Source organism: Phoenix dactylifera, chromosome 1 (genome assembly GCF_051530095.1).
Source record: "Phoenix dactylifera cultivar Ajwa chromosome 1, Ajwa_hap1_PhDact_Kaust_v1.1, whole genome shotgun sequence".
Taxonomy (NCBI): Eukaryota; Viridiplantae; Streptophyta; class Magnoliopsida; order Arecales; family Arecaceae; genus Phoenix; species Phoenix dactylifera.
Window position 1 is genome coordinate 14,002,259 of NC_143190.1, and position 19,687 is coordinate 14,021,945.

The 19,687-nt window shown below is 42.2% G+C and overlaps 1 protein-coding gene, 1 non-coding gene and 1 pseudogene across 3 annotated transcripts; 1 reads left to right on the forward strand and 2 right to left on the reverse strand.

Moving 5' to 3' along the window:
- Positions 1-2,404: 2,404 nt before the first annotated feature.
- Positions 2,405-4,290, reverse strand: LOC120104680 (UDP-glycosyltransferase 91C1-like). Its single transcript, XM_089930443.1, has one exon. The coding sequence runs from the start codon at positions 4,028-4,030 to the stop codon at positions 2,540-2,542; it is 1,491 nt and encodes a 496-aa protein (XP_089786569.1). The 5' UTR covers positions 4,031-4,290; the 3' UTR covers positions 2,405-2,539.
- Positions 4,291-8,293: 4,003 nt separating this feature from the next.
- On the forward strand, positions 8,294-8,388 carry LOC149768502 (small nucleolar RNA snoR109). The gene has a single exon (XR_016398598.1). It is a non-coding gene; the product is annotated as a small nucleolar RNA snoR109 (small nucleolar RNA).
- An 8,209-nt stretch (positions 8,389-16,597) lies between these two features.
- Positions 16,598-18,991, reverse strand: LOC103698990 (putative UDP-rhamnose:rhamnosyltransferase 1 pseudogene; annotated as a pseudogene). Its single transcript, XR_016403959.1, has one exon. The product of XR_016403959.1 is annotated as a putative UDP-rhamnose:rhamnosyltransferase 1 pseudogene (transcript).
- Positions 18,992-19,687: the final 696 nt, after the last annotated feature.

The following is a 19,687-nucleotide window of genomic DNA, read 5'->3' on the forward strand; positions in this document are numbered from 1 at the left end:
ACACTTTCATGTTGAATTTGGAGTATCACCGAAGCAAGTATGATCACTGTGTGTATTTGAAGTTTTTCGGTGATGGGTCGTATCTAATCTTAGAATTGTATGTTGATGACATGCTTGTAGTCGGAAAAGACAAGGCAAAGATTGATGAGCTCAAAGGGCACTTGAGCATGGCTTTCGAAATGAAAAATCTCGGGGCAACACGTCAGATACTTGGGATAGAAATTCGGCGTGACCGAAAAAAAGGTACTTTGTCACTCACACAGAAGGGTTTTGTGGAGAAAGTGCTCTGTAGATTTGGCATGGACAAATCGAAGCCGGTGAAGTCTCCATTGGCGGTACAGTTCAGGTTGTCTTCTGAAGAGTGTCCAACATCAGAGGAAGAGCGGAAGCAAATGGAGCGGTTTCCTTATGCCAGTCTGGTTGGAAGCCTAATGTTTGCCATTATATGCACTAGGCCGGACATTGCCTATGCGGTTGGTGTGCTCAGTCGGTACATGGCAAATCCTGGAAAGACACACTGGGAAGCGGCAAAGTGGGTGCTTCGTTATCTGAGAAATATTACGGATTACTCTATTACTTTTGGCCGAGGACCGAGAGTGATGAATGGGTATGTTGATGCAAATTTTGCGGGTGATCTTGATAAGAGGAGATCGACGACAGGATATCTATTTTGTTATGCTGGTGGCCCAGTGAGTTGGATGTCGAAGCTACAGTCGACAGTTGCTTTATCTACGACTGAGGCGGAGTATATGGCGTTGACGGAGGCTTGTAAAGAAGCAGTATGGTTGCAGGGATTGATGAGTGAGATTGGACTGAAGTCTCAGCCCATGGAGTTGTTTTGTGATAGCATGAGTGTTATTTGTTTGGCGAAGAATCCTGTGTATCACAAGAGGACCAAACACATTGGGGTCCAATATCACTATGTACGTGAAGTCATCGAGGATGACAAGGTAAGAGTGATAAAAATTGGAACCAAGGACAATCTCGCAGACATATTGACAAAGCCTATGCAAGTAGAGAAGTTGGAATGGTTTCTAGCTTCTCTAGGCGACATGACGAGGTGATGATTTGATCTGGAGAACGGCGATGGATGTGAGTTTGTCATTAAGGTGGAGATTGTTGTGTATGGAGGTGATAACAAACTTCTGAGAAACTCTTGGCTCTGATTTGGTTGAGTTTGGCTCATGTTTCAGTGAGAAACATAGTTCCAGATGGAAGAGTCGACCCTAAGATCTGGGAGTCGACTCATGGAAGATACGAGTCGACTCCAGACTGAGAAAGCCGACTCTCTCAGGGAAGACAGAAGCATGCTGTTTTCAATGCCAGCTCGAGTCAACTCGAGGAATTGCGCGAGTCGACTCGAGGACTGTGCGAGTCGACTCTAGATGGCGGGTTTTTGACTGAAACTTGATTTTGGGGTAAGTTTCGTGGAAGGGTTTTTTTTTTTATCGAGGGAAAAGAACCTATAAATAGGCCTCTTTTAGGAGACCTAAAGGGTGTGAAAAACCAGAAGAAGAATTAGGGTTTTCCTTTCTTGAGAAAGAGAGGTTCTTTGGTTTGCCTAAAAATACTTGTATCTTCATCTTTGCTTAATGGAAACTTTTTCCTCGCTTGTTCTTTCGTGGACGTAGCCCGATTGGGTGAACCACGTACATTGTGTGTTTTTGTCCTGTTGCTTTATTTCTTTTGAGTTTATCTTCTTCTTTTCTTCTTCTGTGATCTACCCGGTTCGGCGACTTCCGTGTGCAAAGGGATCCAATATTCCCATCAATTATTTAAAGATTTACGAACACTTTCCTTACCCATCTGGCGAGATCCCCTCCTCATTGGCTATGCTAGTTGGCATCCTAAAAGGCCCGAAGGAAGGGAACTTTGGATAGCTCAAGACCGAAGGCTAGCTCATGCACTTGCTCGATACTTGGCACGGTACGGTTTCACTCCCTAGCGCAATATATAACGCAGATCCTGGGTTGGTGGTCTCTGGGTCGGCCAATTGGAATCACCGGGCTTCTCGTAAAGCTCTCCAATGCAAGGAGTTGGAGCCAATTGGACTTGTAATCGCTGCAGTCCCGAGGCGACGTGGCGGCTACAAGAAATTTCAGAGGCATTCTGTGTGTGCGCGCGCGCTGTTTGGGGAGGTTTGAAGATTTGCTGTCGGAAGCTACCGAATCATGTCCTAGCAACGTCATTGTGCAGTATTATTGGGTTAAAGGGCACAAGAACCCGTGTGAGTTTTTGATCGTCCACCCCCATAGAGATAAATGATTAAAACCCGTGTGAGTTTCATTTAGGTACAGAACTGTGGGGTTGGGAATTCAACACAAATACCTCTCATTTATGGTACACTAATTACTGCTTGCAACACCAAACCGAATTCGCTCAATTCTTTGATAAGAAGACAACAGGATAAAATATTTTTTTTTAATAGCAAAGGAGGCAAATGGGACCACCGGCCATTATTGGAGATTAGAGACAAATGCGTGAAAGATACTCGAAAACATATACATGCCAATAAAAGAAAAGAAAAAAAGATAACGATTCACCGGTCAGCGCCTTGTTTTGCCCTGTGACTTTGCAAGCATCGAACGAAATTGTCCACATAGCGCTCCTGAGATTCCTTGTCAGAGAAAACCTCTTTCAGCTTTCCGGCTTTGCATCTGAATGGTTCCCCTCCTTCTTCCACCATGATCAACCTAATGGCCTCGGCTACCCCTTCTCTGCCAAAAGATCCATCCTCGTTCCTCGGCACCTCTAGTCCAATCTTTTTATCCTCCATAGTTCTGGCAATCAGGCCTTGGTCCCCAAATATGGGCAGCAAAATTAGAGCATGTCCGAATTGAAGCCCTTCAATGATGGAACTCCAACCACAGTGGGTGAAGAATCCTCCCACCGATGGGTGGGCCAGGACTCTGAGCTGAGGAATCCAACCCATTGCGACGACTCCGAGGCCCCTGGTCCGGACCTCGAACCCCTTTGGCAAGATCTCCACGTCGCTGGCCATGCCGGCCGGCTTTCTAAGAGCCCAAACGAAGGGGACCTTCGACAGCTCGAGCCCCAAAGCTAGTTCATGCACTAGATCGACGCTCAGCGAGGCTTCACTCCCCAGAGCAACATATACCACGGATCCTGGAGTTTGTCCGTCGAGCCACCCGAAAACTTCTGCCATGCCGGTTGTGTTTGTATGAACATCTTCGATCCTTTCTTGCACGTGTGGTGGTAGCAGGCCAACTGGAACGACGGGTTTCTTCTCGTAGAGCTCCTCCAGGAGGGCGAGCCAGTCGGATTCGAATTCCTTGCAGCTGCGAACAGCCACAAGCTTGCACCTTTGGATGACCAGCTCGAGACGCCGGATGTCAGAAAACCCCGAGGCGTTGTCCTGGTAGTGCTCCGTGAACGCTTGGGCCTCGTGGAGGCGAAAAGCTGCGGAGGAAGGGAAGGAGATCCACTCTGGTGGCTTGGTGAACTGCTCGGGTGTCCTTCGCAGGCCTTCGAGTTTCATCTCCGAGGGAGGCCCAATGAAAACAAGAAAGGACGAAGGAAATATGCTTAAGAATGCACATGGTACCTCGAATATGGAGGCGATCGGTGGTATCCAATGATGGCAGAAGTCATGGATTATCCAGTCTGGTTTTGGAGAAGCCTCTTGGAGGAATCTTGTGAAGGGCTCGTCGAGGCCATCAAATGCCTTCTTGAGATACTGGACCTTCGGTGGTGGGAGGTCTGTGGTGGCCTCGGCATCCTCCGGCAAGCCGTCAACCTTCGGAAGGGGCAGAGAAACAAAATCTACAAGGGAAGCTATTTGGGAAGGGATCTTTGGGAGCCTTTGGATGTTTCTTGGGGTGGAAAGGAAGGAGATTCGGTGGCCTCTCTTGGCTAAGGACTTGGAGAGCTCGAGGAAAGGGAGCATGTGGCCAAAGGCTAGCCAGGGGAATACAACAACATGAAGAGGACCATCATCCATGGTGGAGGAGGGAAGGAGACGCCGAATGGTGATGGTCTTAAGCTTCAGAGACGCTAATTCCCGAGGCATTGGTTCTCTATATGAATCATTTTAAAAAGATGATTAATTCATCCGTTCTACTCAAATAAAAAAGAATTAAGTGAAAGCGAAGCCTCCTACAAGGGCGAGACTATGAATTAGCCCTTTTTCAAGCTCGGACCAAACTTGTAATCTGCTTAGGCCATTTGGCAGAATTTTTGAAGCGTCCAAAAATATTTTTAAATAAAATTAAAATATTTGATAAAAAAATTAAATCCATCCCGTCCTTGGGCATGTTGACTGCCATCATTATTTTCATCCTCCTCATCTTCGGCATCTTGTCTTTTGTAAGAAGTTTAACCCTCCAGCACCATTTTGGTGGGATCATGGGCATCTTCAAAATTTTAAAAAATAAAAATTACTATTAAGGACCGCAAATTACGATTAGTAAAATTTTTGGACCGAAAATGATAGTTCAAGCCAATAAATTTTTTTTGTTATACCATATTTACTTAAAAAATAGAAAATTAATTTATTTTAATAATTATAATATTTTATATCTTTATTATTATATTATATTATAAATATAATATTATATTATATTATATCTATGTTATATTATTATACTATAGTATAAAAAATTATGTATACTATATTATATATTTATATATTAATATATATTATATTTTCGTGTATGGGATATAAAATATTATGATTTGTTGAAATTTTTTAAATAACTTTATTTGTATATTTAATTTTATCTATCGATATTTTTTTTATTAGAAAACTATCCACACCTATCCTCAATTACTGCACGTCTTCTCACTGTCTAGTCATGCGACAATTTCGTCAGGCACCGTTTTTTCTATGAATATGAAGGGCCCCACCTTAAATTTATTTCAGGAAAAGAAAAGATGGTAGTGGGTGGAAGCACAGGATTCCAATTACGTCCGTGGAGGGAGGTGGGAGGTGGGACTTGTCCACCGAACCGTATCCGTTGGCTGTTTTGTTACGTGTTCTAATGATAGAAAAGAGAGGTTTAATACGCTATTTGGAGTAGTTGCGGTCCGTGCCATACAATTCATACTTCTCCGCTTACACCTTGAGTTCTATATCTCGTTCATCCCTGATTTGAATTTATGAGTAGCCGTTGCGTCAGCTTGGGAGGTCCTCGCCTTATTATTGTTTCTACAGTAATACTTATAAAATAGGTATGTAGAGGGTCAATTCATAGAAATCATATAATTTGTGAGCAGTGATTTGTCAGTTTATGCTTTGATTATTTGCTATATATTGTGAAATAATTGTTGAACTGGGCAAATTGCAATGATACCTGCACTATAATTGCCAATAATGATGAACGAACCCCTGGGACCCTTGTAACGGGATGGCAGTATTATTGAAACCTTGCATTAATTCTATTATATAATTATTCCTCGTGCACAGCATTGCATGACCTTCGTTATCACGTTTGGTTTTAAGGCAGTGGTTCATCAACTGGGAGTTAGAGTTGGGCACTGGGCCGGGCCGTGGGCGGCCCGGCACGAAACGGACCGTTTTCTAAGGGGGCCGTGCACGGCCCAGCACGAAACGGACCGTTTTCTAAGGGGGCCGTGCTGGGTCATGGGTTTCTGGCCCGCGGGCCGAGCCCAGCACAGCCCGCTTCGGGCTTGGGCCGGCACGGCCCGCTCTTGGCCCGCGGGCCAAGCACGGCACGGCCCGCGGGCCAGCCCGGCACGGGCCATAAGGGCCTGGGCCGGGCTGGCCCGCGGGCCTGGCCCGGTCCGGGCCTGGGCCGGGCCAGGCACGGCCCGTCTCCATAAAAATTAATGCTTCATAAATTTTTTTAATAAATTAATACATATTGAAAACTAAGGATTTATTAATATAAAGCCACCTTAATGGTGGGGGGTTTGGCATAGACCCCTACCAGTTTATTAATTTAAATCACAATGGTACATGAAGGGAGGTTTGGACCTTGGTCTGACCTCTAGAATACAATAAGAAAGGGCCGAGGTTTGGACCTTGGTCTGACCTCCAGAATACAATAAAAATGTACAATTATAAAAAATTAAGAAATCTTACTAATCATCAGTGATTCAGTGAATCAGTATTCACTCTTCAGTAGTGTTTGTATCATCATCATCAGAGGATGTTGTATTATGTCCACCTTTATCTTGAAGTCTTGCCTCAGCATCCAACCAATCTTTGAAGCAGAGAAGCATCTCCACCGTTTCGCCCGTCATCCTACTTCTCTTTTCGTCAAGAACACGCCAACCTGCACTAAAAGCGGATTCCGATGCTACCGTGGACATCGGCACAGCTAAAATATCGCGTGCAATTGCAGACATAACAGGATATTGATTTCTAACACTCTTCCACCAAGATAATACATCTAGATTCTCTATTTGATTTTCATCATATGCAGACTGAAGATCATTTCGTAAATAAAATTCTAGTTCACTACTTAAAGATGAAGAAGATGAAGATAAACTTGAAGCATGTGTGTGTTTTCTCTGTGCAATGAATGAAAAAATAGATGATGAACGAGAACTACTAGAAGAAGAAATAGAGGTTTGTACGGAAAATCTAGATCCACGAATTTTTTCATCATATATAGCATAAATATCATAAAGAAGTTGTTTTACCTCATTTTTAGCAGGTTCAGGATCTTGATTCATATTTTCACAGTATGCATCAAGTAAAATTAGCACGCCATTTAATTTAACTCTAGGATCAAATACAGCAGCTAAGTTATGCATAGGACACTACCAGAAAACACGCGTATAGTGACGGAAAATTAGTGACGGACCGTTATCAGTCACTATTTGTGACGGATTAGTGACCGACAGAAATTTGGTCATCGTGGTGTAAACTTAGTGACAGATTAGTGACAGGCCGGTCACAGAATGCGCGGGTAGGATGGGCGCCAAAACTTAGTGACCATCGTAGTGACGGGATATCTGTCAACAAAATGATAACCGAAATTGCAAACAGACAGTGACAAATTCAGCCGTTACAAATATCGTAACCTAAGTGTTTATAAATTTTTAAAAGATTATTTTTGGCCGTGACAGATTATTGACAAAAATTTCCGCCACCAAATTTAAATTTTAATTCCAAAAATATTAAAAATATTATTTTTGAGTAATTCTAAATTAAAAAAAGATAAAAGGAGGAAAATCCAAAATGAAACTAAGTGTGTCCGCCGTCCCGCCCAAATTCCTTCGATAACCCAAATTTCAATCGTTCTCCAGAAAACTCAAATTTTTTCTTTTTATTTTTAAATCTTCTGGTGATTATGATCCATTTGCATTCCTACTGCTGCTTTCCTGCAATGGGATTGGATTTTGGAAGAAGGTCTGGGATTATTTTTTTTGTCCTCGTGAGTGGGGAGCTGGGAGACATCAAGTTCGGTCCAATCAGCCTTATAGATAAAAAATAGTTTGATATGAAATTTGGCTTGCAGACCGACTTACCTCATCACTTCCCCATCAGCCCGGTCGAACTTAAAACATTGGCTTCGTCCCGATTGGAGGGTTAGGGCTTCTGGCATCGCCGCTTCCCCTTTCTTGTCTCCCCTCTCCTCTCCTCCACCTCCGCCCTCTCCTCTCCGGCTCCCCCTTGCCGACCATTTGTGCCTCCCCGTCGACGGTGACCACGGCTACATCACGCCCCCCGATCGGCCGATCCAACTCTCACCCGGGACGAGATCATCACGGCTACATCACCTCGTCGACGCCCCCCTCCTTCTTGCTCGTCGGCTAGGGTTTTCAGAACCCACAACTGGTTCTTCCCCGAGCGAGGTAAACCCTAACCCCGTTTCTTTTTACCCCATGATAACAAAATAAAAGAAACGAAGAAGAGGAAGAGGAAGGGGGAAGGAACTTACCGAGGGTCTCCGCCTGTGGATCCGGCGCCGCGCTTGATCGCCGCCGTGGCCGCAGTTGTCGACGGCCGCGCTAGGGTTCTTCTTTCCCTCCTATCCGGGTTCTTTTCCTTCCCCTGCTGCAGGTAGGCAAGGCAGAGAGGGTCATTCCTCCCCTCTCTGCTGCGGGTAGTCCAGTCCCGATTGGCATTCTTCCTTCCCCTGTTGGTCGCGTTCTCTATGATGTTGAATTTTGTCCTCAAGGTCTCTCTCTCTCTCTCTCTCTTTCAGTATAGAGCTTATCCCTTCTTTTCCCTCTTGATTTTTGGGGTTTTCTTCGTTTTCTCCTGATATTATGTGGTAGATTTTATAATGGTGGTTAGGATTTGCGCTACATGTACCGAGGTTAGGGTTTTGGGTTGCCCTGGTCTTGAAGTTGCCGGATCTGGCTGTAGCTATATGAATAAAGAGAAGAGGGAAGAAAACTGGTCGGCTTGCTCTCCTTATTGTTGGCAACCCGCTTACCAAGCTTCCCACATTAATTTGTTCTTAAAATGTAGCTTCCTATTTTATTCTTTTTTATTTTTTGTGAGAAGGGCAGAAGAAGGAGATGGTGCATGTGTTAGCCATTTTTAGAGGACCTTCTCACACATCAGGAGCTATCTATTTTCTTTGATTTTTTAATGTTTTTATTAATTTTTCAAAGTGATGATATCTCGGCCATTATCCAGGCAAGCTGCTTTTTAATTGCTGCAGATTGTGTCATCAATGCCTACATCTGAGTCTTATTTTCTTTTAATCTCTCGCTCTATTGTTCCATGCTGTTCTCTAAAATCTCTCTAATTACTTTTTTGGTTGTGTATTGCTATGAAACTTTTTGGCCCTCCTATGTTTTGGACTTCACACCTAAGTGCAACCAGTTTGATCTGGGATTATGGCTGATATGCCACCCAAACAATAATGGATATTTTTCAACTGTTAATTTATGTCTCCAGAAAATCAATAGTAACTTAACATATTCAATTTTACCATCAAATTAGAATGAGGTTGCAGAGCTTAATTACTGTAGAAAGAGCTTTATAAATATTTTAAGTAGGTGATAGATATGTCTTTACCCTGTTGCTGATCATCATAAAGATTGAAAACATATGGTCCTGGTATTTTGGATTGGGCTTTCAATCTCAGGATCGAAACGACACAAAGTCTTGTACTGTAGCAAATTCTTGTATTTTGGATTGAACAGCCTCATTACTTGCAGCGTTCGAAGCGGCAATTTCTTCTAGGCGCTTCCATACAACTTCACGTTTTGACTTAATCTCCTTTTCTTTAGATTCATCTTCTTCAAACTTCTTCAAGCACTCCATGAATAGCCCAGGATCATGATCAGAAAATATCTTACGAATATTTAGCGTGAGGCTCTGAACAGCTTGGTTCCAGTGAGACTTTGTATTTCTCTCCAAAGCAGGGAAGATAATTGGTAAAATCGCCTTACAGTTTTGTTTGATTAAGTTTTCAATATGATCATTGTTCCATAAAAATAACGCTCTCTCTGCAACCTGCAAAAGGACCACAAGACCGAGTTAGATGAGATTGTAGAAGATGTCATAAACTCAAGTTTCTACAATGAAACTCAATGCTCGGCCAATGTTGAATCCAATTCATAGTGAGATGAATCATGATCATGGGATACTCCCTTTTGGTTGTGGTTTAAATATGGATGTTGTTATAGTTTGGGACTTTTTTTAGTTTTGCTTTGACTATGGATGTTGTCATTGGTTATTGTAATTTCGGTTAATAATTTCAGCTTCTCAGGTATGCCCTCATCTAATGTCACTCTTAACTTTTGCTCATGTTTTTATATTTCTGTAAGTAACTATGAACTGAATTGTAATGCTTTCTTTTTAACTTCAGATGGAATATATTTTGCTAAAGGAAACAAGTTAAGGGAAACAAAAAGGGGCAATGCTCTCTCTCTCTCTCTCTGTTTTTTTTTTTGCCCCTCTGATGAATGGAATGAAACAGGTTAAAGGAAACAACAAGGGGCAATGCAAAAGCAAAGGGTCAAAGCATACTGCTGGCTTTCTATCTGAACGAGTACAAGTTCTTATTCCGACTCCTTCCCGGTTGACAGAGTTGAAGTCATTTATGTCAGTCCATTGGAATCATATACCGACGACATATATATATGTCTCTTGTATTCTGGAAAGAGAGATGCTGAATGAAAAGCTTTCAGCAGAACACTTCCATTGTTTTGTTTATGCATATGACTGGATGAGGCTCTAGCTTGTATTTTTCTTTTATTATGAGCCAATCAATGTACCAAATGTACCAGATTATTGGAATGTGACCAGTGACCAAATTTGGTTACTGAATTGTTTACCAAGTATTGTGACGAGCTAATATAAACTTAGTGACAGGATTTTGGTTTCTAAAAATTAATTTTGCTCAGTAAGTCAGTAACGGAATTAGTGATAAATTTAGTGACAAAATTTGTGACCATGTCTGTGACGACTAAATCTATCACTGAAGGTTGTGACAAATCAGTGACCAAATTTGTGACCGAAATCTGTGACAAAATCAGTGACCAAGTTATCTTCGTCACTAACTCAATGACTGGTTAGTGACGAGAAATACGTAATTTCTTAAATATTTAATTTTTGGATTTGTAACGGCTTAGTGATGGCGGTTCTGTCACGGAGTTTAGTGACGGGAATCACCGCCGTCATTGAGAATTTAGTGACGCGTGTTTTTGTAACTAATTTCGTGACGGGAGCTCCGGTCACAAATTCCGTATTAGTAACCGGAAACACGGTATAGTGACGGGAATCTCCGTCACTATACGCGTGTTTTCTGGTAGTAGGACATATCTTGTCCCAATACTCATTCCATTTAGATTCCATTAGGTCAATAATAGGCATTAAAACATCATCATATCTATGTTCTGCAAATTTTTGACTAATTATATATGCTTGTTGTAAAAATGAACATGAAGTTGGATAATAAATACCAGAAAGAACATTGGTAGCATTATAAAAACTAAGCAAAAAATCTTCCAAAATTTTTTCTTTATTCCAATCAGTTTCAGTCAATGTAAAGCCTAATCCACGATCATTAATATATGCACTTAATAAGTTTTTATATGGATATGCATCATGTATCATGCTATATGTTGAGTTCCAACGAGTAATTACATCAAGTTTAAATTTTTTAAAACGTTTACCATGATTTATACATAGTTCCTTCAATTCTTGAAGTCTTGATCTTGAAGCATGAATAAAAGAAACTGCATTTTTAATTTTTGAAATCACATCTTGAATCATGCCCATGCCAGCTTGAACAGAAAGATTTAAGATATGACATTCACATCTAATATGCAATAAATTTCCATCTAACATGGGATGCAATGAGTCTTTTAATAATGCAACAGTAGAATTATTATTAGATGCATTATCAAAAGTAATAGACATAATTTTATCATTAATATTATATGAACATGCAGTTTGATAAATGACATTTGAAATTTGTTGCCCAGAATGTGGAAAATCAAAAGCACGAAAAGCAAGAATACGTTTATTTAATTGCCAATCATTATTAATGAGCAGTAATGGCAATAAAACAATTACTACCTACATATACTGACCAAATATCAGAAGTTAATGAAATTTTTACATTTAAAGTAGAAAGTGTTTCAATTAAACTTTGTTTCATTGCCAAAAAGTTAGTCATAGCTACTCTTCTAAATGTACGCCTACTAGTTCTTTTGTAAGCAGGTTGTAGGTTTAATTGAACATATTCTTCAAAATTAAAAGATTCACATAAACTAAAAGGTAATTCATCCTTAACTATCCATTTTACAAGTGCTTTTCTTTGATTTTCATGATCATATGCAAAATTACCTACAAGTAATCCCCCTTGTATATTAAGGGTACTTTGAGTTTGAACATGAGAATCATACATCCTATGACTCTCTTGATGTCTTTTTAAATGCCCTGTTCCCCCACTACTACTACAACTATAAAGTTTGGCACATTTTTTACATTTAGCTTTCCAGACTCCATCAACCATAACTCTATCAAATTCATTCCATACAGCACTAGTCCTCTTACGAGAAGAGGTTTGATCTTCACTCGGTTCACGAGTTCTAGAGGAACTAGGAACATGGGGTTGGGGATTAGTTTCTTCTCCCTCAGAAACAGGAGGAATGCCAAACTGACTTTCCTCAAAAGATGACATATCTAAATTGATGAATTCAAAAAATAAAAACTAACCACAAGGAGGAATTGAGTAGAGGGTCGGAGGGCAGAGGCAGAGCCGAGATTCTGAGCTTCCTCTTGTGCTCTCAACAGGAGTGACCTTCTCTTCTCAATAGGAACCTCCTCTTGTGTAGCACTTGAACACTTGCTAAATGCAAACTAAAAATTAAATTACTAGAAGAGCACTTTAGAAGAGAGAAATAATAGTAGTAGAGAAGGAGAGAATAGTTGGTTTGGTGTGGTGAGAATGAGGGAGGAAAGGGCTATTTATAGAAGCCCAAAAATTTTTTTTATAGCGGGCTGTTGTTTGTATTTATATTTTATATCTTGCATGCGCAATACATATGATAAAATAACTCATGAGTGGGCACTACCTAGTCTGGTTAGTAAACTCGCTGGATTGTCATACGCAATGATATAGATGGAATTTTGCCTATGCCTAAGTAAACTACCGTACGAGGGATTAAAATTTTTCTTAATTAAAAACAAAAAATAATAAAAATAATTTATCATTTCTATATAAAATAGTATGAAATAGCCTATTTGACTATTTTTATATTTATCTGCCTTTTTAATAAAACTAACTTCTTTTACTGTACTTGTAGGCGGTTGATGTCGGATATGCAATAAATATATAATAGAAAACCATCCAAGTTATTTGTGACGATCAGAGTAAAAGTTAGTTTTTTATTTTTAAAAAAATAAGTGAAGTCGATAATGGATTTACCGACTTTCACTTAAAATTTTCAAAAATAAAAGGAGCCCCTTCCAGCCCCTGTTTCGAATGAAATAGAGGACCAAAGATGGAGCTCCGCCTCCGCCGGCCGGCCTCGGCCGGCCCCGGTCGGCCCTGGTCGGCCTCTCTCATCCTTCCGCTCCCTCTTCCACCCTCCTCTACTCTCTCTCTTCTATTCTCTCCCATTTTTCCTCTCTTCCGTCTCTACTGTGTCAGTACAGAGCCGGTATAGCACGGTGTGGGGCCGTACCGACCCGTACTGTTGGGCAACCAGTATGGAGCCCGATACCAGCACAGAAGACGTTGCTTAGAACCATTGCTTTTATCTATTATAGAAGGTTCTTAGCTTGATTGTTTTTTCCCTTAACTCACCTACCTAAAAGCCTTCTCTTACCCTTTTCTATATCCAGATGCTTACAATTTTTCGCACAGTTCTTCTAATCACCATGCAAGATAATGATTTTTCATATTCTTGATCTCTGATGTTTAAGAATGAATAGGTCCTTGTATTGACTCCACTTAGAGTTTGCCAGGAAGTTTGATTTGTGGGCGGTCTATGTATGACACTATCCATGTTCTTTTTGGATAATTATTTTGAAAACATAAGATGACATCCACAATTATCTCTTCACTAAAGAGACGTGGAAATATCTGTTGTTAGATTACCAAATGATGAAAACTTTTGACAGAAAGACCTTGTTCTTACAACACCCAAAACTCCAATACTTACGATGAAGTAACCTTCCATATTCCCAGTTTGGTCACATTCACTCCCTTCTCTCCTATTCTTTTTTGTTCTAGCTTTCTGGTACCACACCCCCTCTCCCGCAATCTCTTCCCACATTCTCTCCCTCAATCTTTGCTCTGCCTTCCTCCCTCACACTCTCTTCCCATTCCATCGCTCCCATGATCTTTCCTCCACCAATAGCCTGCCCTTCCTTTACTCCCGTTTTAATCCCATCGAGCCTTCCCTCGCTCTCTCCATCCCTTAAATTCTCTTTGGAGTCCACATCTCTCTCACTCTTATGCCTAGCATGTTGCTACTACTTCTTCCTTTTTCCTTCCAAAGCCTGTTTTTCGCATTTGCTATATTACTTCAGCAATATATAGCACAATGTCATTGTCCCACATTGGCTGATAAAGGAGTGCCAAGTGGGGTTTGTGAGCATCCGCAGGTCCTCCACCCAATAGTTCAAGCTTTGGGGGCCAATTAGTCTATGACAGGCGGTATCACAGCCCAGTCCAAAGCCTTATCAGTGGGCCACGAATACATATGCTGATAAAGAGTATCATATGGATTTATAAGCACGGCAGGCCCTCCACTCAATGGCTTAAACTTTTAGGCTGAGTCCGTGACAAACATCTTTGAACAAGCCTCCTTCATCATTCGGGAGAGGTCTTATGGATAAGGTCCGACCTTGTCCCTTCACCCCTATGTCATCTTATTTTTCTTGACTTGCTGGTAATGCTCATGCTAGACTGATGTGAGCTACCATTGTACAAAAAAAAAAAAAAAAAAAAAAGAAAAAGAAAAAAAAAAGAAGACAAGCCACTTCATGCAAAAGTCCATTGTTTGATGGCTCTTTCACCACCTACACCCTTCAAGTAACCTCCCTTTGGTTATGCAATGTGAATGCTCAACATTTAGATTTACCTAAAACATAGTTTTTAGTTTAATGTGCTGAATTCAGCCAGTCATGGAATGCATTTTACAATGGACGTGCTACGTTCAGGATGGGTGGCTTGAATTGGCTACATAGTGGCAACTTGATATGACATATACGTAGAAAGCATATTTTGCTTATAAGTTATTTCAATATAATATTTGAGGCATGTTGTTTTTGTTGTCACTTATGATTAGTAATCGCAAAATTTGAGGTTGCAGACATCTTATTTTCTTGCATTTTGTACCATTCCATGAATTAAGAGAGTTTAATGTTCATGGCCATGTATCTGGAAACTTTGCCACCGCTAGGCATTTAATACTGCAGTAAAGTTGTTAAGTGTGATCTATTTCCCTCACGCAATCCATCCATCAATGTTTAGCGCAGAATGTGCCATGATTAGTTGCTAATGATCGAAGATTACTGTAAAATGTTTGTTTGGAATACTTCTGCCCTTGCCTCTAACCAAAAAGCAGGAAAAACACTTGTAGGCTCTTGGATTGTCCGAGCTGAGGCAAGCATCCCAAATCCTTGGAATTGTCCTCCTCTACAGATTACTACTAATCCAAGTTATCGAGTCACTTCGCTTCGCATGCTGTCCTACACCTAGGAGGGCTTGATGCCTCATAAACATAATGTTTGGATGGAAGTATAGGTTATCTTGGGATAAGCTTAACTAAACCATTGACTAAAGGGGAAGGAAGCGTTGACGGGGCTGGAAGGGGGAGTTGCCTAGAGCACTAAACCATTGACTCAGGCTTCTGGCTCCTTTTTTTTTTTTTTTTCCAATCTTGCCAGATATGATAGAAAATAAGTCCGCGTAGCTAGCATCACGTGATCAAAATTATTATTCTTCAAAATCTTTAGAATTTAAAACAATATAAATCACTTTCCATGAAAGTATCCAAAGCTTTAGTAATTGTCTTTGTCTGTTACGCTTCCTCTCCAACCCTTTATCATTAATAAATTAAGGCAAATGATCTTCATGCCATTCAAAGAACCTCTTAATTTTTGGAATTCAAACTGTTGCAACAGCAAGCTCGCTCTCGTTTGGTTCTAATCACCACGTTTTTATCTTCATAATATTCATGATATTACGCTACGAAGTCTACCACTACTAAGTTGACTATTCGGTTTGAACGGAATGCCCGGACCTCTAAAGGAACCTCCCGAATTGTGTGCCAGTCCCTTCAAATAAGAAACCACAGCAGTTGTCCCTTGTTATCTCGAGATCGCCCGAGTTTTTTGTTCCGCGTCTTTTTAAGGCAGCCCGTGACAAACTGCCGTAATAAATTACATTATTCTTCCGTCTAACTCGTCATCGCAAATATAAAAAAAGTCGATGATAATTGTTTTCAAAATTTCAAAACTGCCCTTCTTTATCTTTTGTCTAGTGTACTTTCTTTAGTCCCACATTGGAAAGAGATAAAATTCAAAAAATCTTTATGTAGTATTCAACCTTTTAACTTGGTAAAGCAAAACAAGTAAGTAGCCCATGTGTCCATGTTTAATCGGATGCGGGAAGTTGGGCTTGTTTTGTCTCTTAGTAAAACGCCTCTTCCTTCCTTTTTTTTAAACCCTATCAGATCCGAGAGAGGATACTCTCTTCTCTGTAAGCGGTTTAAGTAGCCCATGTGTGCATGTTTAATCGGATGCGGGAAGTTGGGCTTGTTTTGTCGCTTAGTAAAACGCCTCTTCCTTCCTTTTTTAAAACCCTATCAGATCCGAGGATTAAGACAAGAGAAATCTTATCTTCCTCTCCCTCTGTTTTCTGTGTTCCCGAGAGTCTATCTCTGTTTTCTGTGTTCCCGAGAGGATACTCTCTTCTCTGTTCTGTCTTCCTGAGCGGTTCTGGGCTGTTCGATAGAATCACTGCATCTGCGAGTGTACGCTTGGAGTGATCCAATTGTTGTATCCTAGAGGATAGGCCGTCATTACCTGCTACACCGAGATTCATTCTTCAAGGAGCGCGATCTAATCTTAAGGACAGTGAAATCACGACTCAACTAATAAGTTTTTCCTTCTTTCCGTCTATTATCTTTTGCAACAGCTTTCAGAACATGTTGCAGATAAAGCTATGGTGGACAAAAATAAATCTATCATTGCAGGACGACGTTCTCATAATGTGGGAACCACAGAATGTAGATAACCATAATGGAAACATTTTATTAAACCCTCTTCGGATAGTTGATTGCAATAACTCCACAACCGAGCTGAATATAAACAGTTTATTAGTGTGCTATCATTTAATCTTCTTTCTGATTCCTCAAACACAGAATGAATTCGTCCACATACCTTTCATGGTAGTCTTTGTCGGCGAAGATCTCTTTTAGATCTCTCGCTTTGCTTTTGAATTGATTCCCCTCTTCTTCCACCATAACCAATCTAATAGCTGTTGGGGGAATACGGCTTTCCCCCCAGCAATATAGTAACCCCGCCTCCAAAAGGCCGCGTAGCCGCCGACCTTGGACGACTAAGGTCGGCGTCCGACCTCGGAACGACCGACCTCGAGACCTCCGACCCGGAGAATTCCCGACCCTAGAGACCTGTCCTTGTCGACCACCTACTGCGGCCGTACCCCTCCGAGGTCCGGCCGAGGGCCATATCCTGCCACTGCCCCAGCATTTATTACGCGTGACCTCTGCAAACCCCTGGTTCACTCAACAATTAATACGAATCTCCGGCTTACTCAACAATTAATGCAAATCTCCGGCTTACTCAACAATTAATGCGCATGGCTCCTGTTATCTACGGACCTACGGCTCTCCACGGCAAACCAACTCAGCGAAGTCCAGTCAACAGTGATAAGTCTCTGATCTCGGCCTTACCTCCGACATCAACGCAATGATTCACCCGATTCTGCACCAGTCCAAGCAACATGCCGAGCCGTACGACGGTCTCGCCCCATCACATCACAGGTAAACCGACCCCCCTATAAAAGGGAACCCTTGCTTCTTAAAGGGGGGGAGGAGAAAAAAACTAAAAAGAGACTGTTGCTCCCCCTCCTCGACTGACGACCGCCCCCGGGTCCAATTTCCAGCAACAATAGCCTTGGCCAGTTCTTCTCTGTTGAAGGATCCATCCTCCTCGTTCCTCGGCACCTCGATTCCAATCCTTCTCTCCTCCATCACTCGAGCTATGATCCCCTGGTCTACGATAAAAGGCAGCATGATGAGAAGATGCCCAAGTTGAAGGCTCTCGATGACTGAACTCCAGCCACTGTGCGTCAAACAGCCGCCCACCGACGCATGGGCTAAAACCTCGAGCTGATCGATCCAACCCATGGCGATGACTCCACGATCCCTGGTTCGGTCCTCGAACCCTTCCGGCAAAATCTCCCTGCCTTCGTCGGCTATGTCGACCGGCTTCCTTATCACCCAGAGAAAGGGCACCTGAGATAACTCGAGACCAAAAGCAAGCTCGTGCAGCATCTCAGTACTCAGCACAGTCTCACTTCCAAATGCCGCATATACTACCGATCCTGGAGCTTGTTTGTCGAGCCATCGGAGTGCATTGTTGCTTTCTCTGCTAGTAGCATCGACTCCGGCACCGCCGTCGTCGGTTGCCGGTGGAAGCAGGCCTACCGGAATGACCGGCTTCCCGTAAAGCTCCTGAAGGTAGCACAGCCAATCAGAATGCAATTCCCAGCAACTCCGGGGAGCGACGACCTTGCAACCTTCGACGGTCAACAGAAGCCGGTCGGCGTCGCACACCCCTGAAGCATTGTTTACGTAGCCACGGATCACTCGGCGGGCCTCGTGGAGGCGAAAAGCTACGGAGGTCTCGAAGGAGATCCCCTTGGGCGGCGCCGTTAATTCTTCGAGCACGTTGTCACCGCCGCGGCTAATGGATTCCGACGGTCGCCAGAAAGCAAGAAATGGAGCTGCAAACACGCTGAAGAAGGCACAGGGGACTCCGAACATGGAGGCAAGTTTTGGCACCCAATGGCAAGCGAAGTCGAGAATTATCCAATCGGGTTTCGGAGAAGCCTCGTCGAGGAAGCTCTCGAGGGCACCTCCGAGGCGGTCGAAGGCCACCTTGAGGTACTGGACCTGGTCTTTTGGTAGGTCCGGGGTGGCCTCGGCGTTTTCCGGCAAGCCTTCAACCTTTGGCAGCGGCATGGAAACGAAGTCGATGAGTGGAGCTAGGTGGGGAGGGATCTTTGGGAGCCTTTGGATGTTCCTTGGGGTGGCGAGGAAGGAGATGCGGTGGCCTCTCATGGCTAGCGATTTGGAGAGCTGGAGGAAGGGGAGCATGTGGCCAAAGGCTAGCCAGGGGAACACGGCGATATGGAGAGCACCATTGTTGTCCATGATGAGAAGGCTGAATGGTTTAACAGGATCTGATGGTAAAACTATGGAGGTGTCAATTCATAGAGCTGGCGAAGGAGGCGTGCGAAGTGGGAACGGTGGGATGGAGACAAAATGAGTGGTCGACAAATAAAGGAGAGATTAATTAGGAATGAGAATGGAATAAGTTTCATTTTTAGTCAAGTAGATTAGGATAGGTCCGATCTCATTTCCAAGTGAAACAGATACGGCATTATTTTATATTTTAAATATATAAAACAAAATTATATCCTTATTCTTAAAATATTTCTTCAATCATCGAACTTTTTCACCTGCGGACTATAATATATGATTTGTTCAAGAGCATGCAGCATGTAGTGAATAGCAATTATTTCATCACTAAGAATTGTTTCAACTATATTTGATAAGTAATCTTCAAATTGATTCTATAGATTGTTTTTTTACTTATTTTGAAATAGATAGGGAAGCATCTTGCTATAAAAAGAAATATAAATAAGTAAATAAATACCAATCAGCTTTTCAACCACTGTTCGGCCTCTGCTCCGCTTTGAGGACATTCGGTGTTCGAACCTAGAAAAAATGTTTGAAAAATTAAAGTAAAAGTTTGTGGACGACTGCAGGTGACTAAAAACTTTAAACTTGCAAGGCTAGCGAAGGGCTGAAACCGGTGAAAAGAAAAAGACGTCAGGTAAAATAACAAGAGTTGTATATTAATTTATGTGCATGTCTGCAATATCCACAAGGTGAATCCATTATCTGGTATGAACGATATTGTTGGGGGAAAAACCACAAGTCATGCCGCCACGGAGGCGCTCGGCCAAAGAGCGCCGACCGGAAAGGCGCTCGGCCAAAGAGCACCGACCAGAAAGATGCTCGG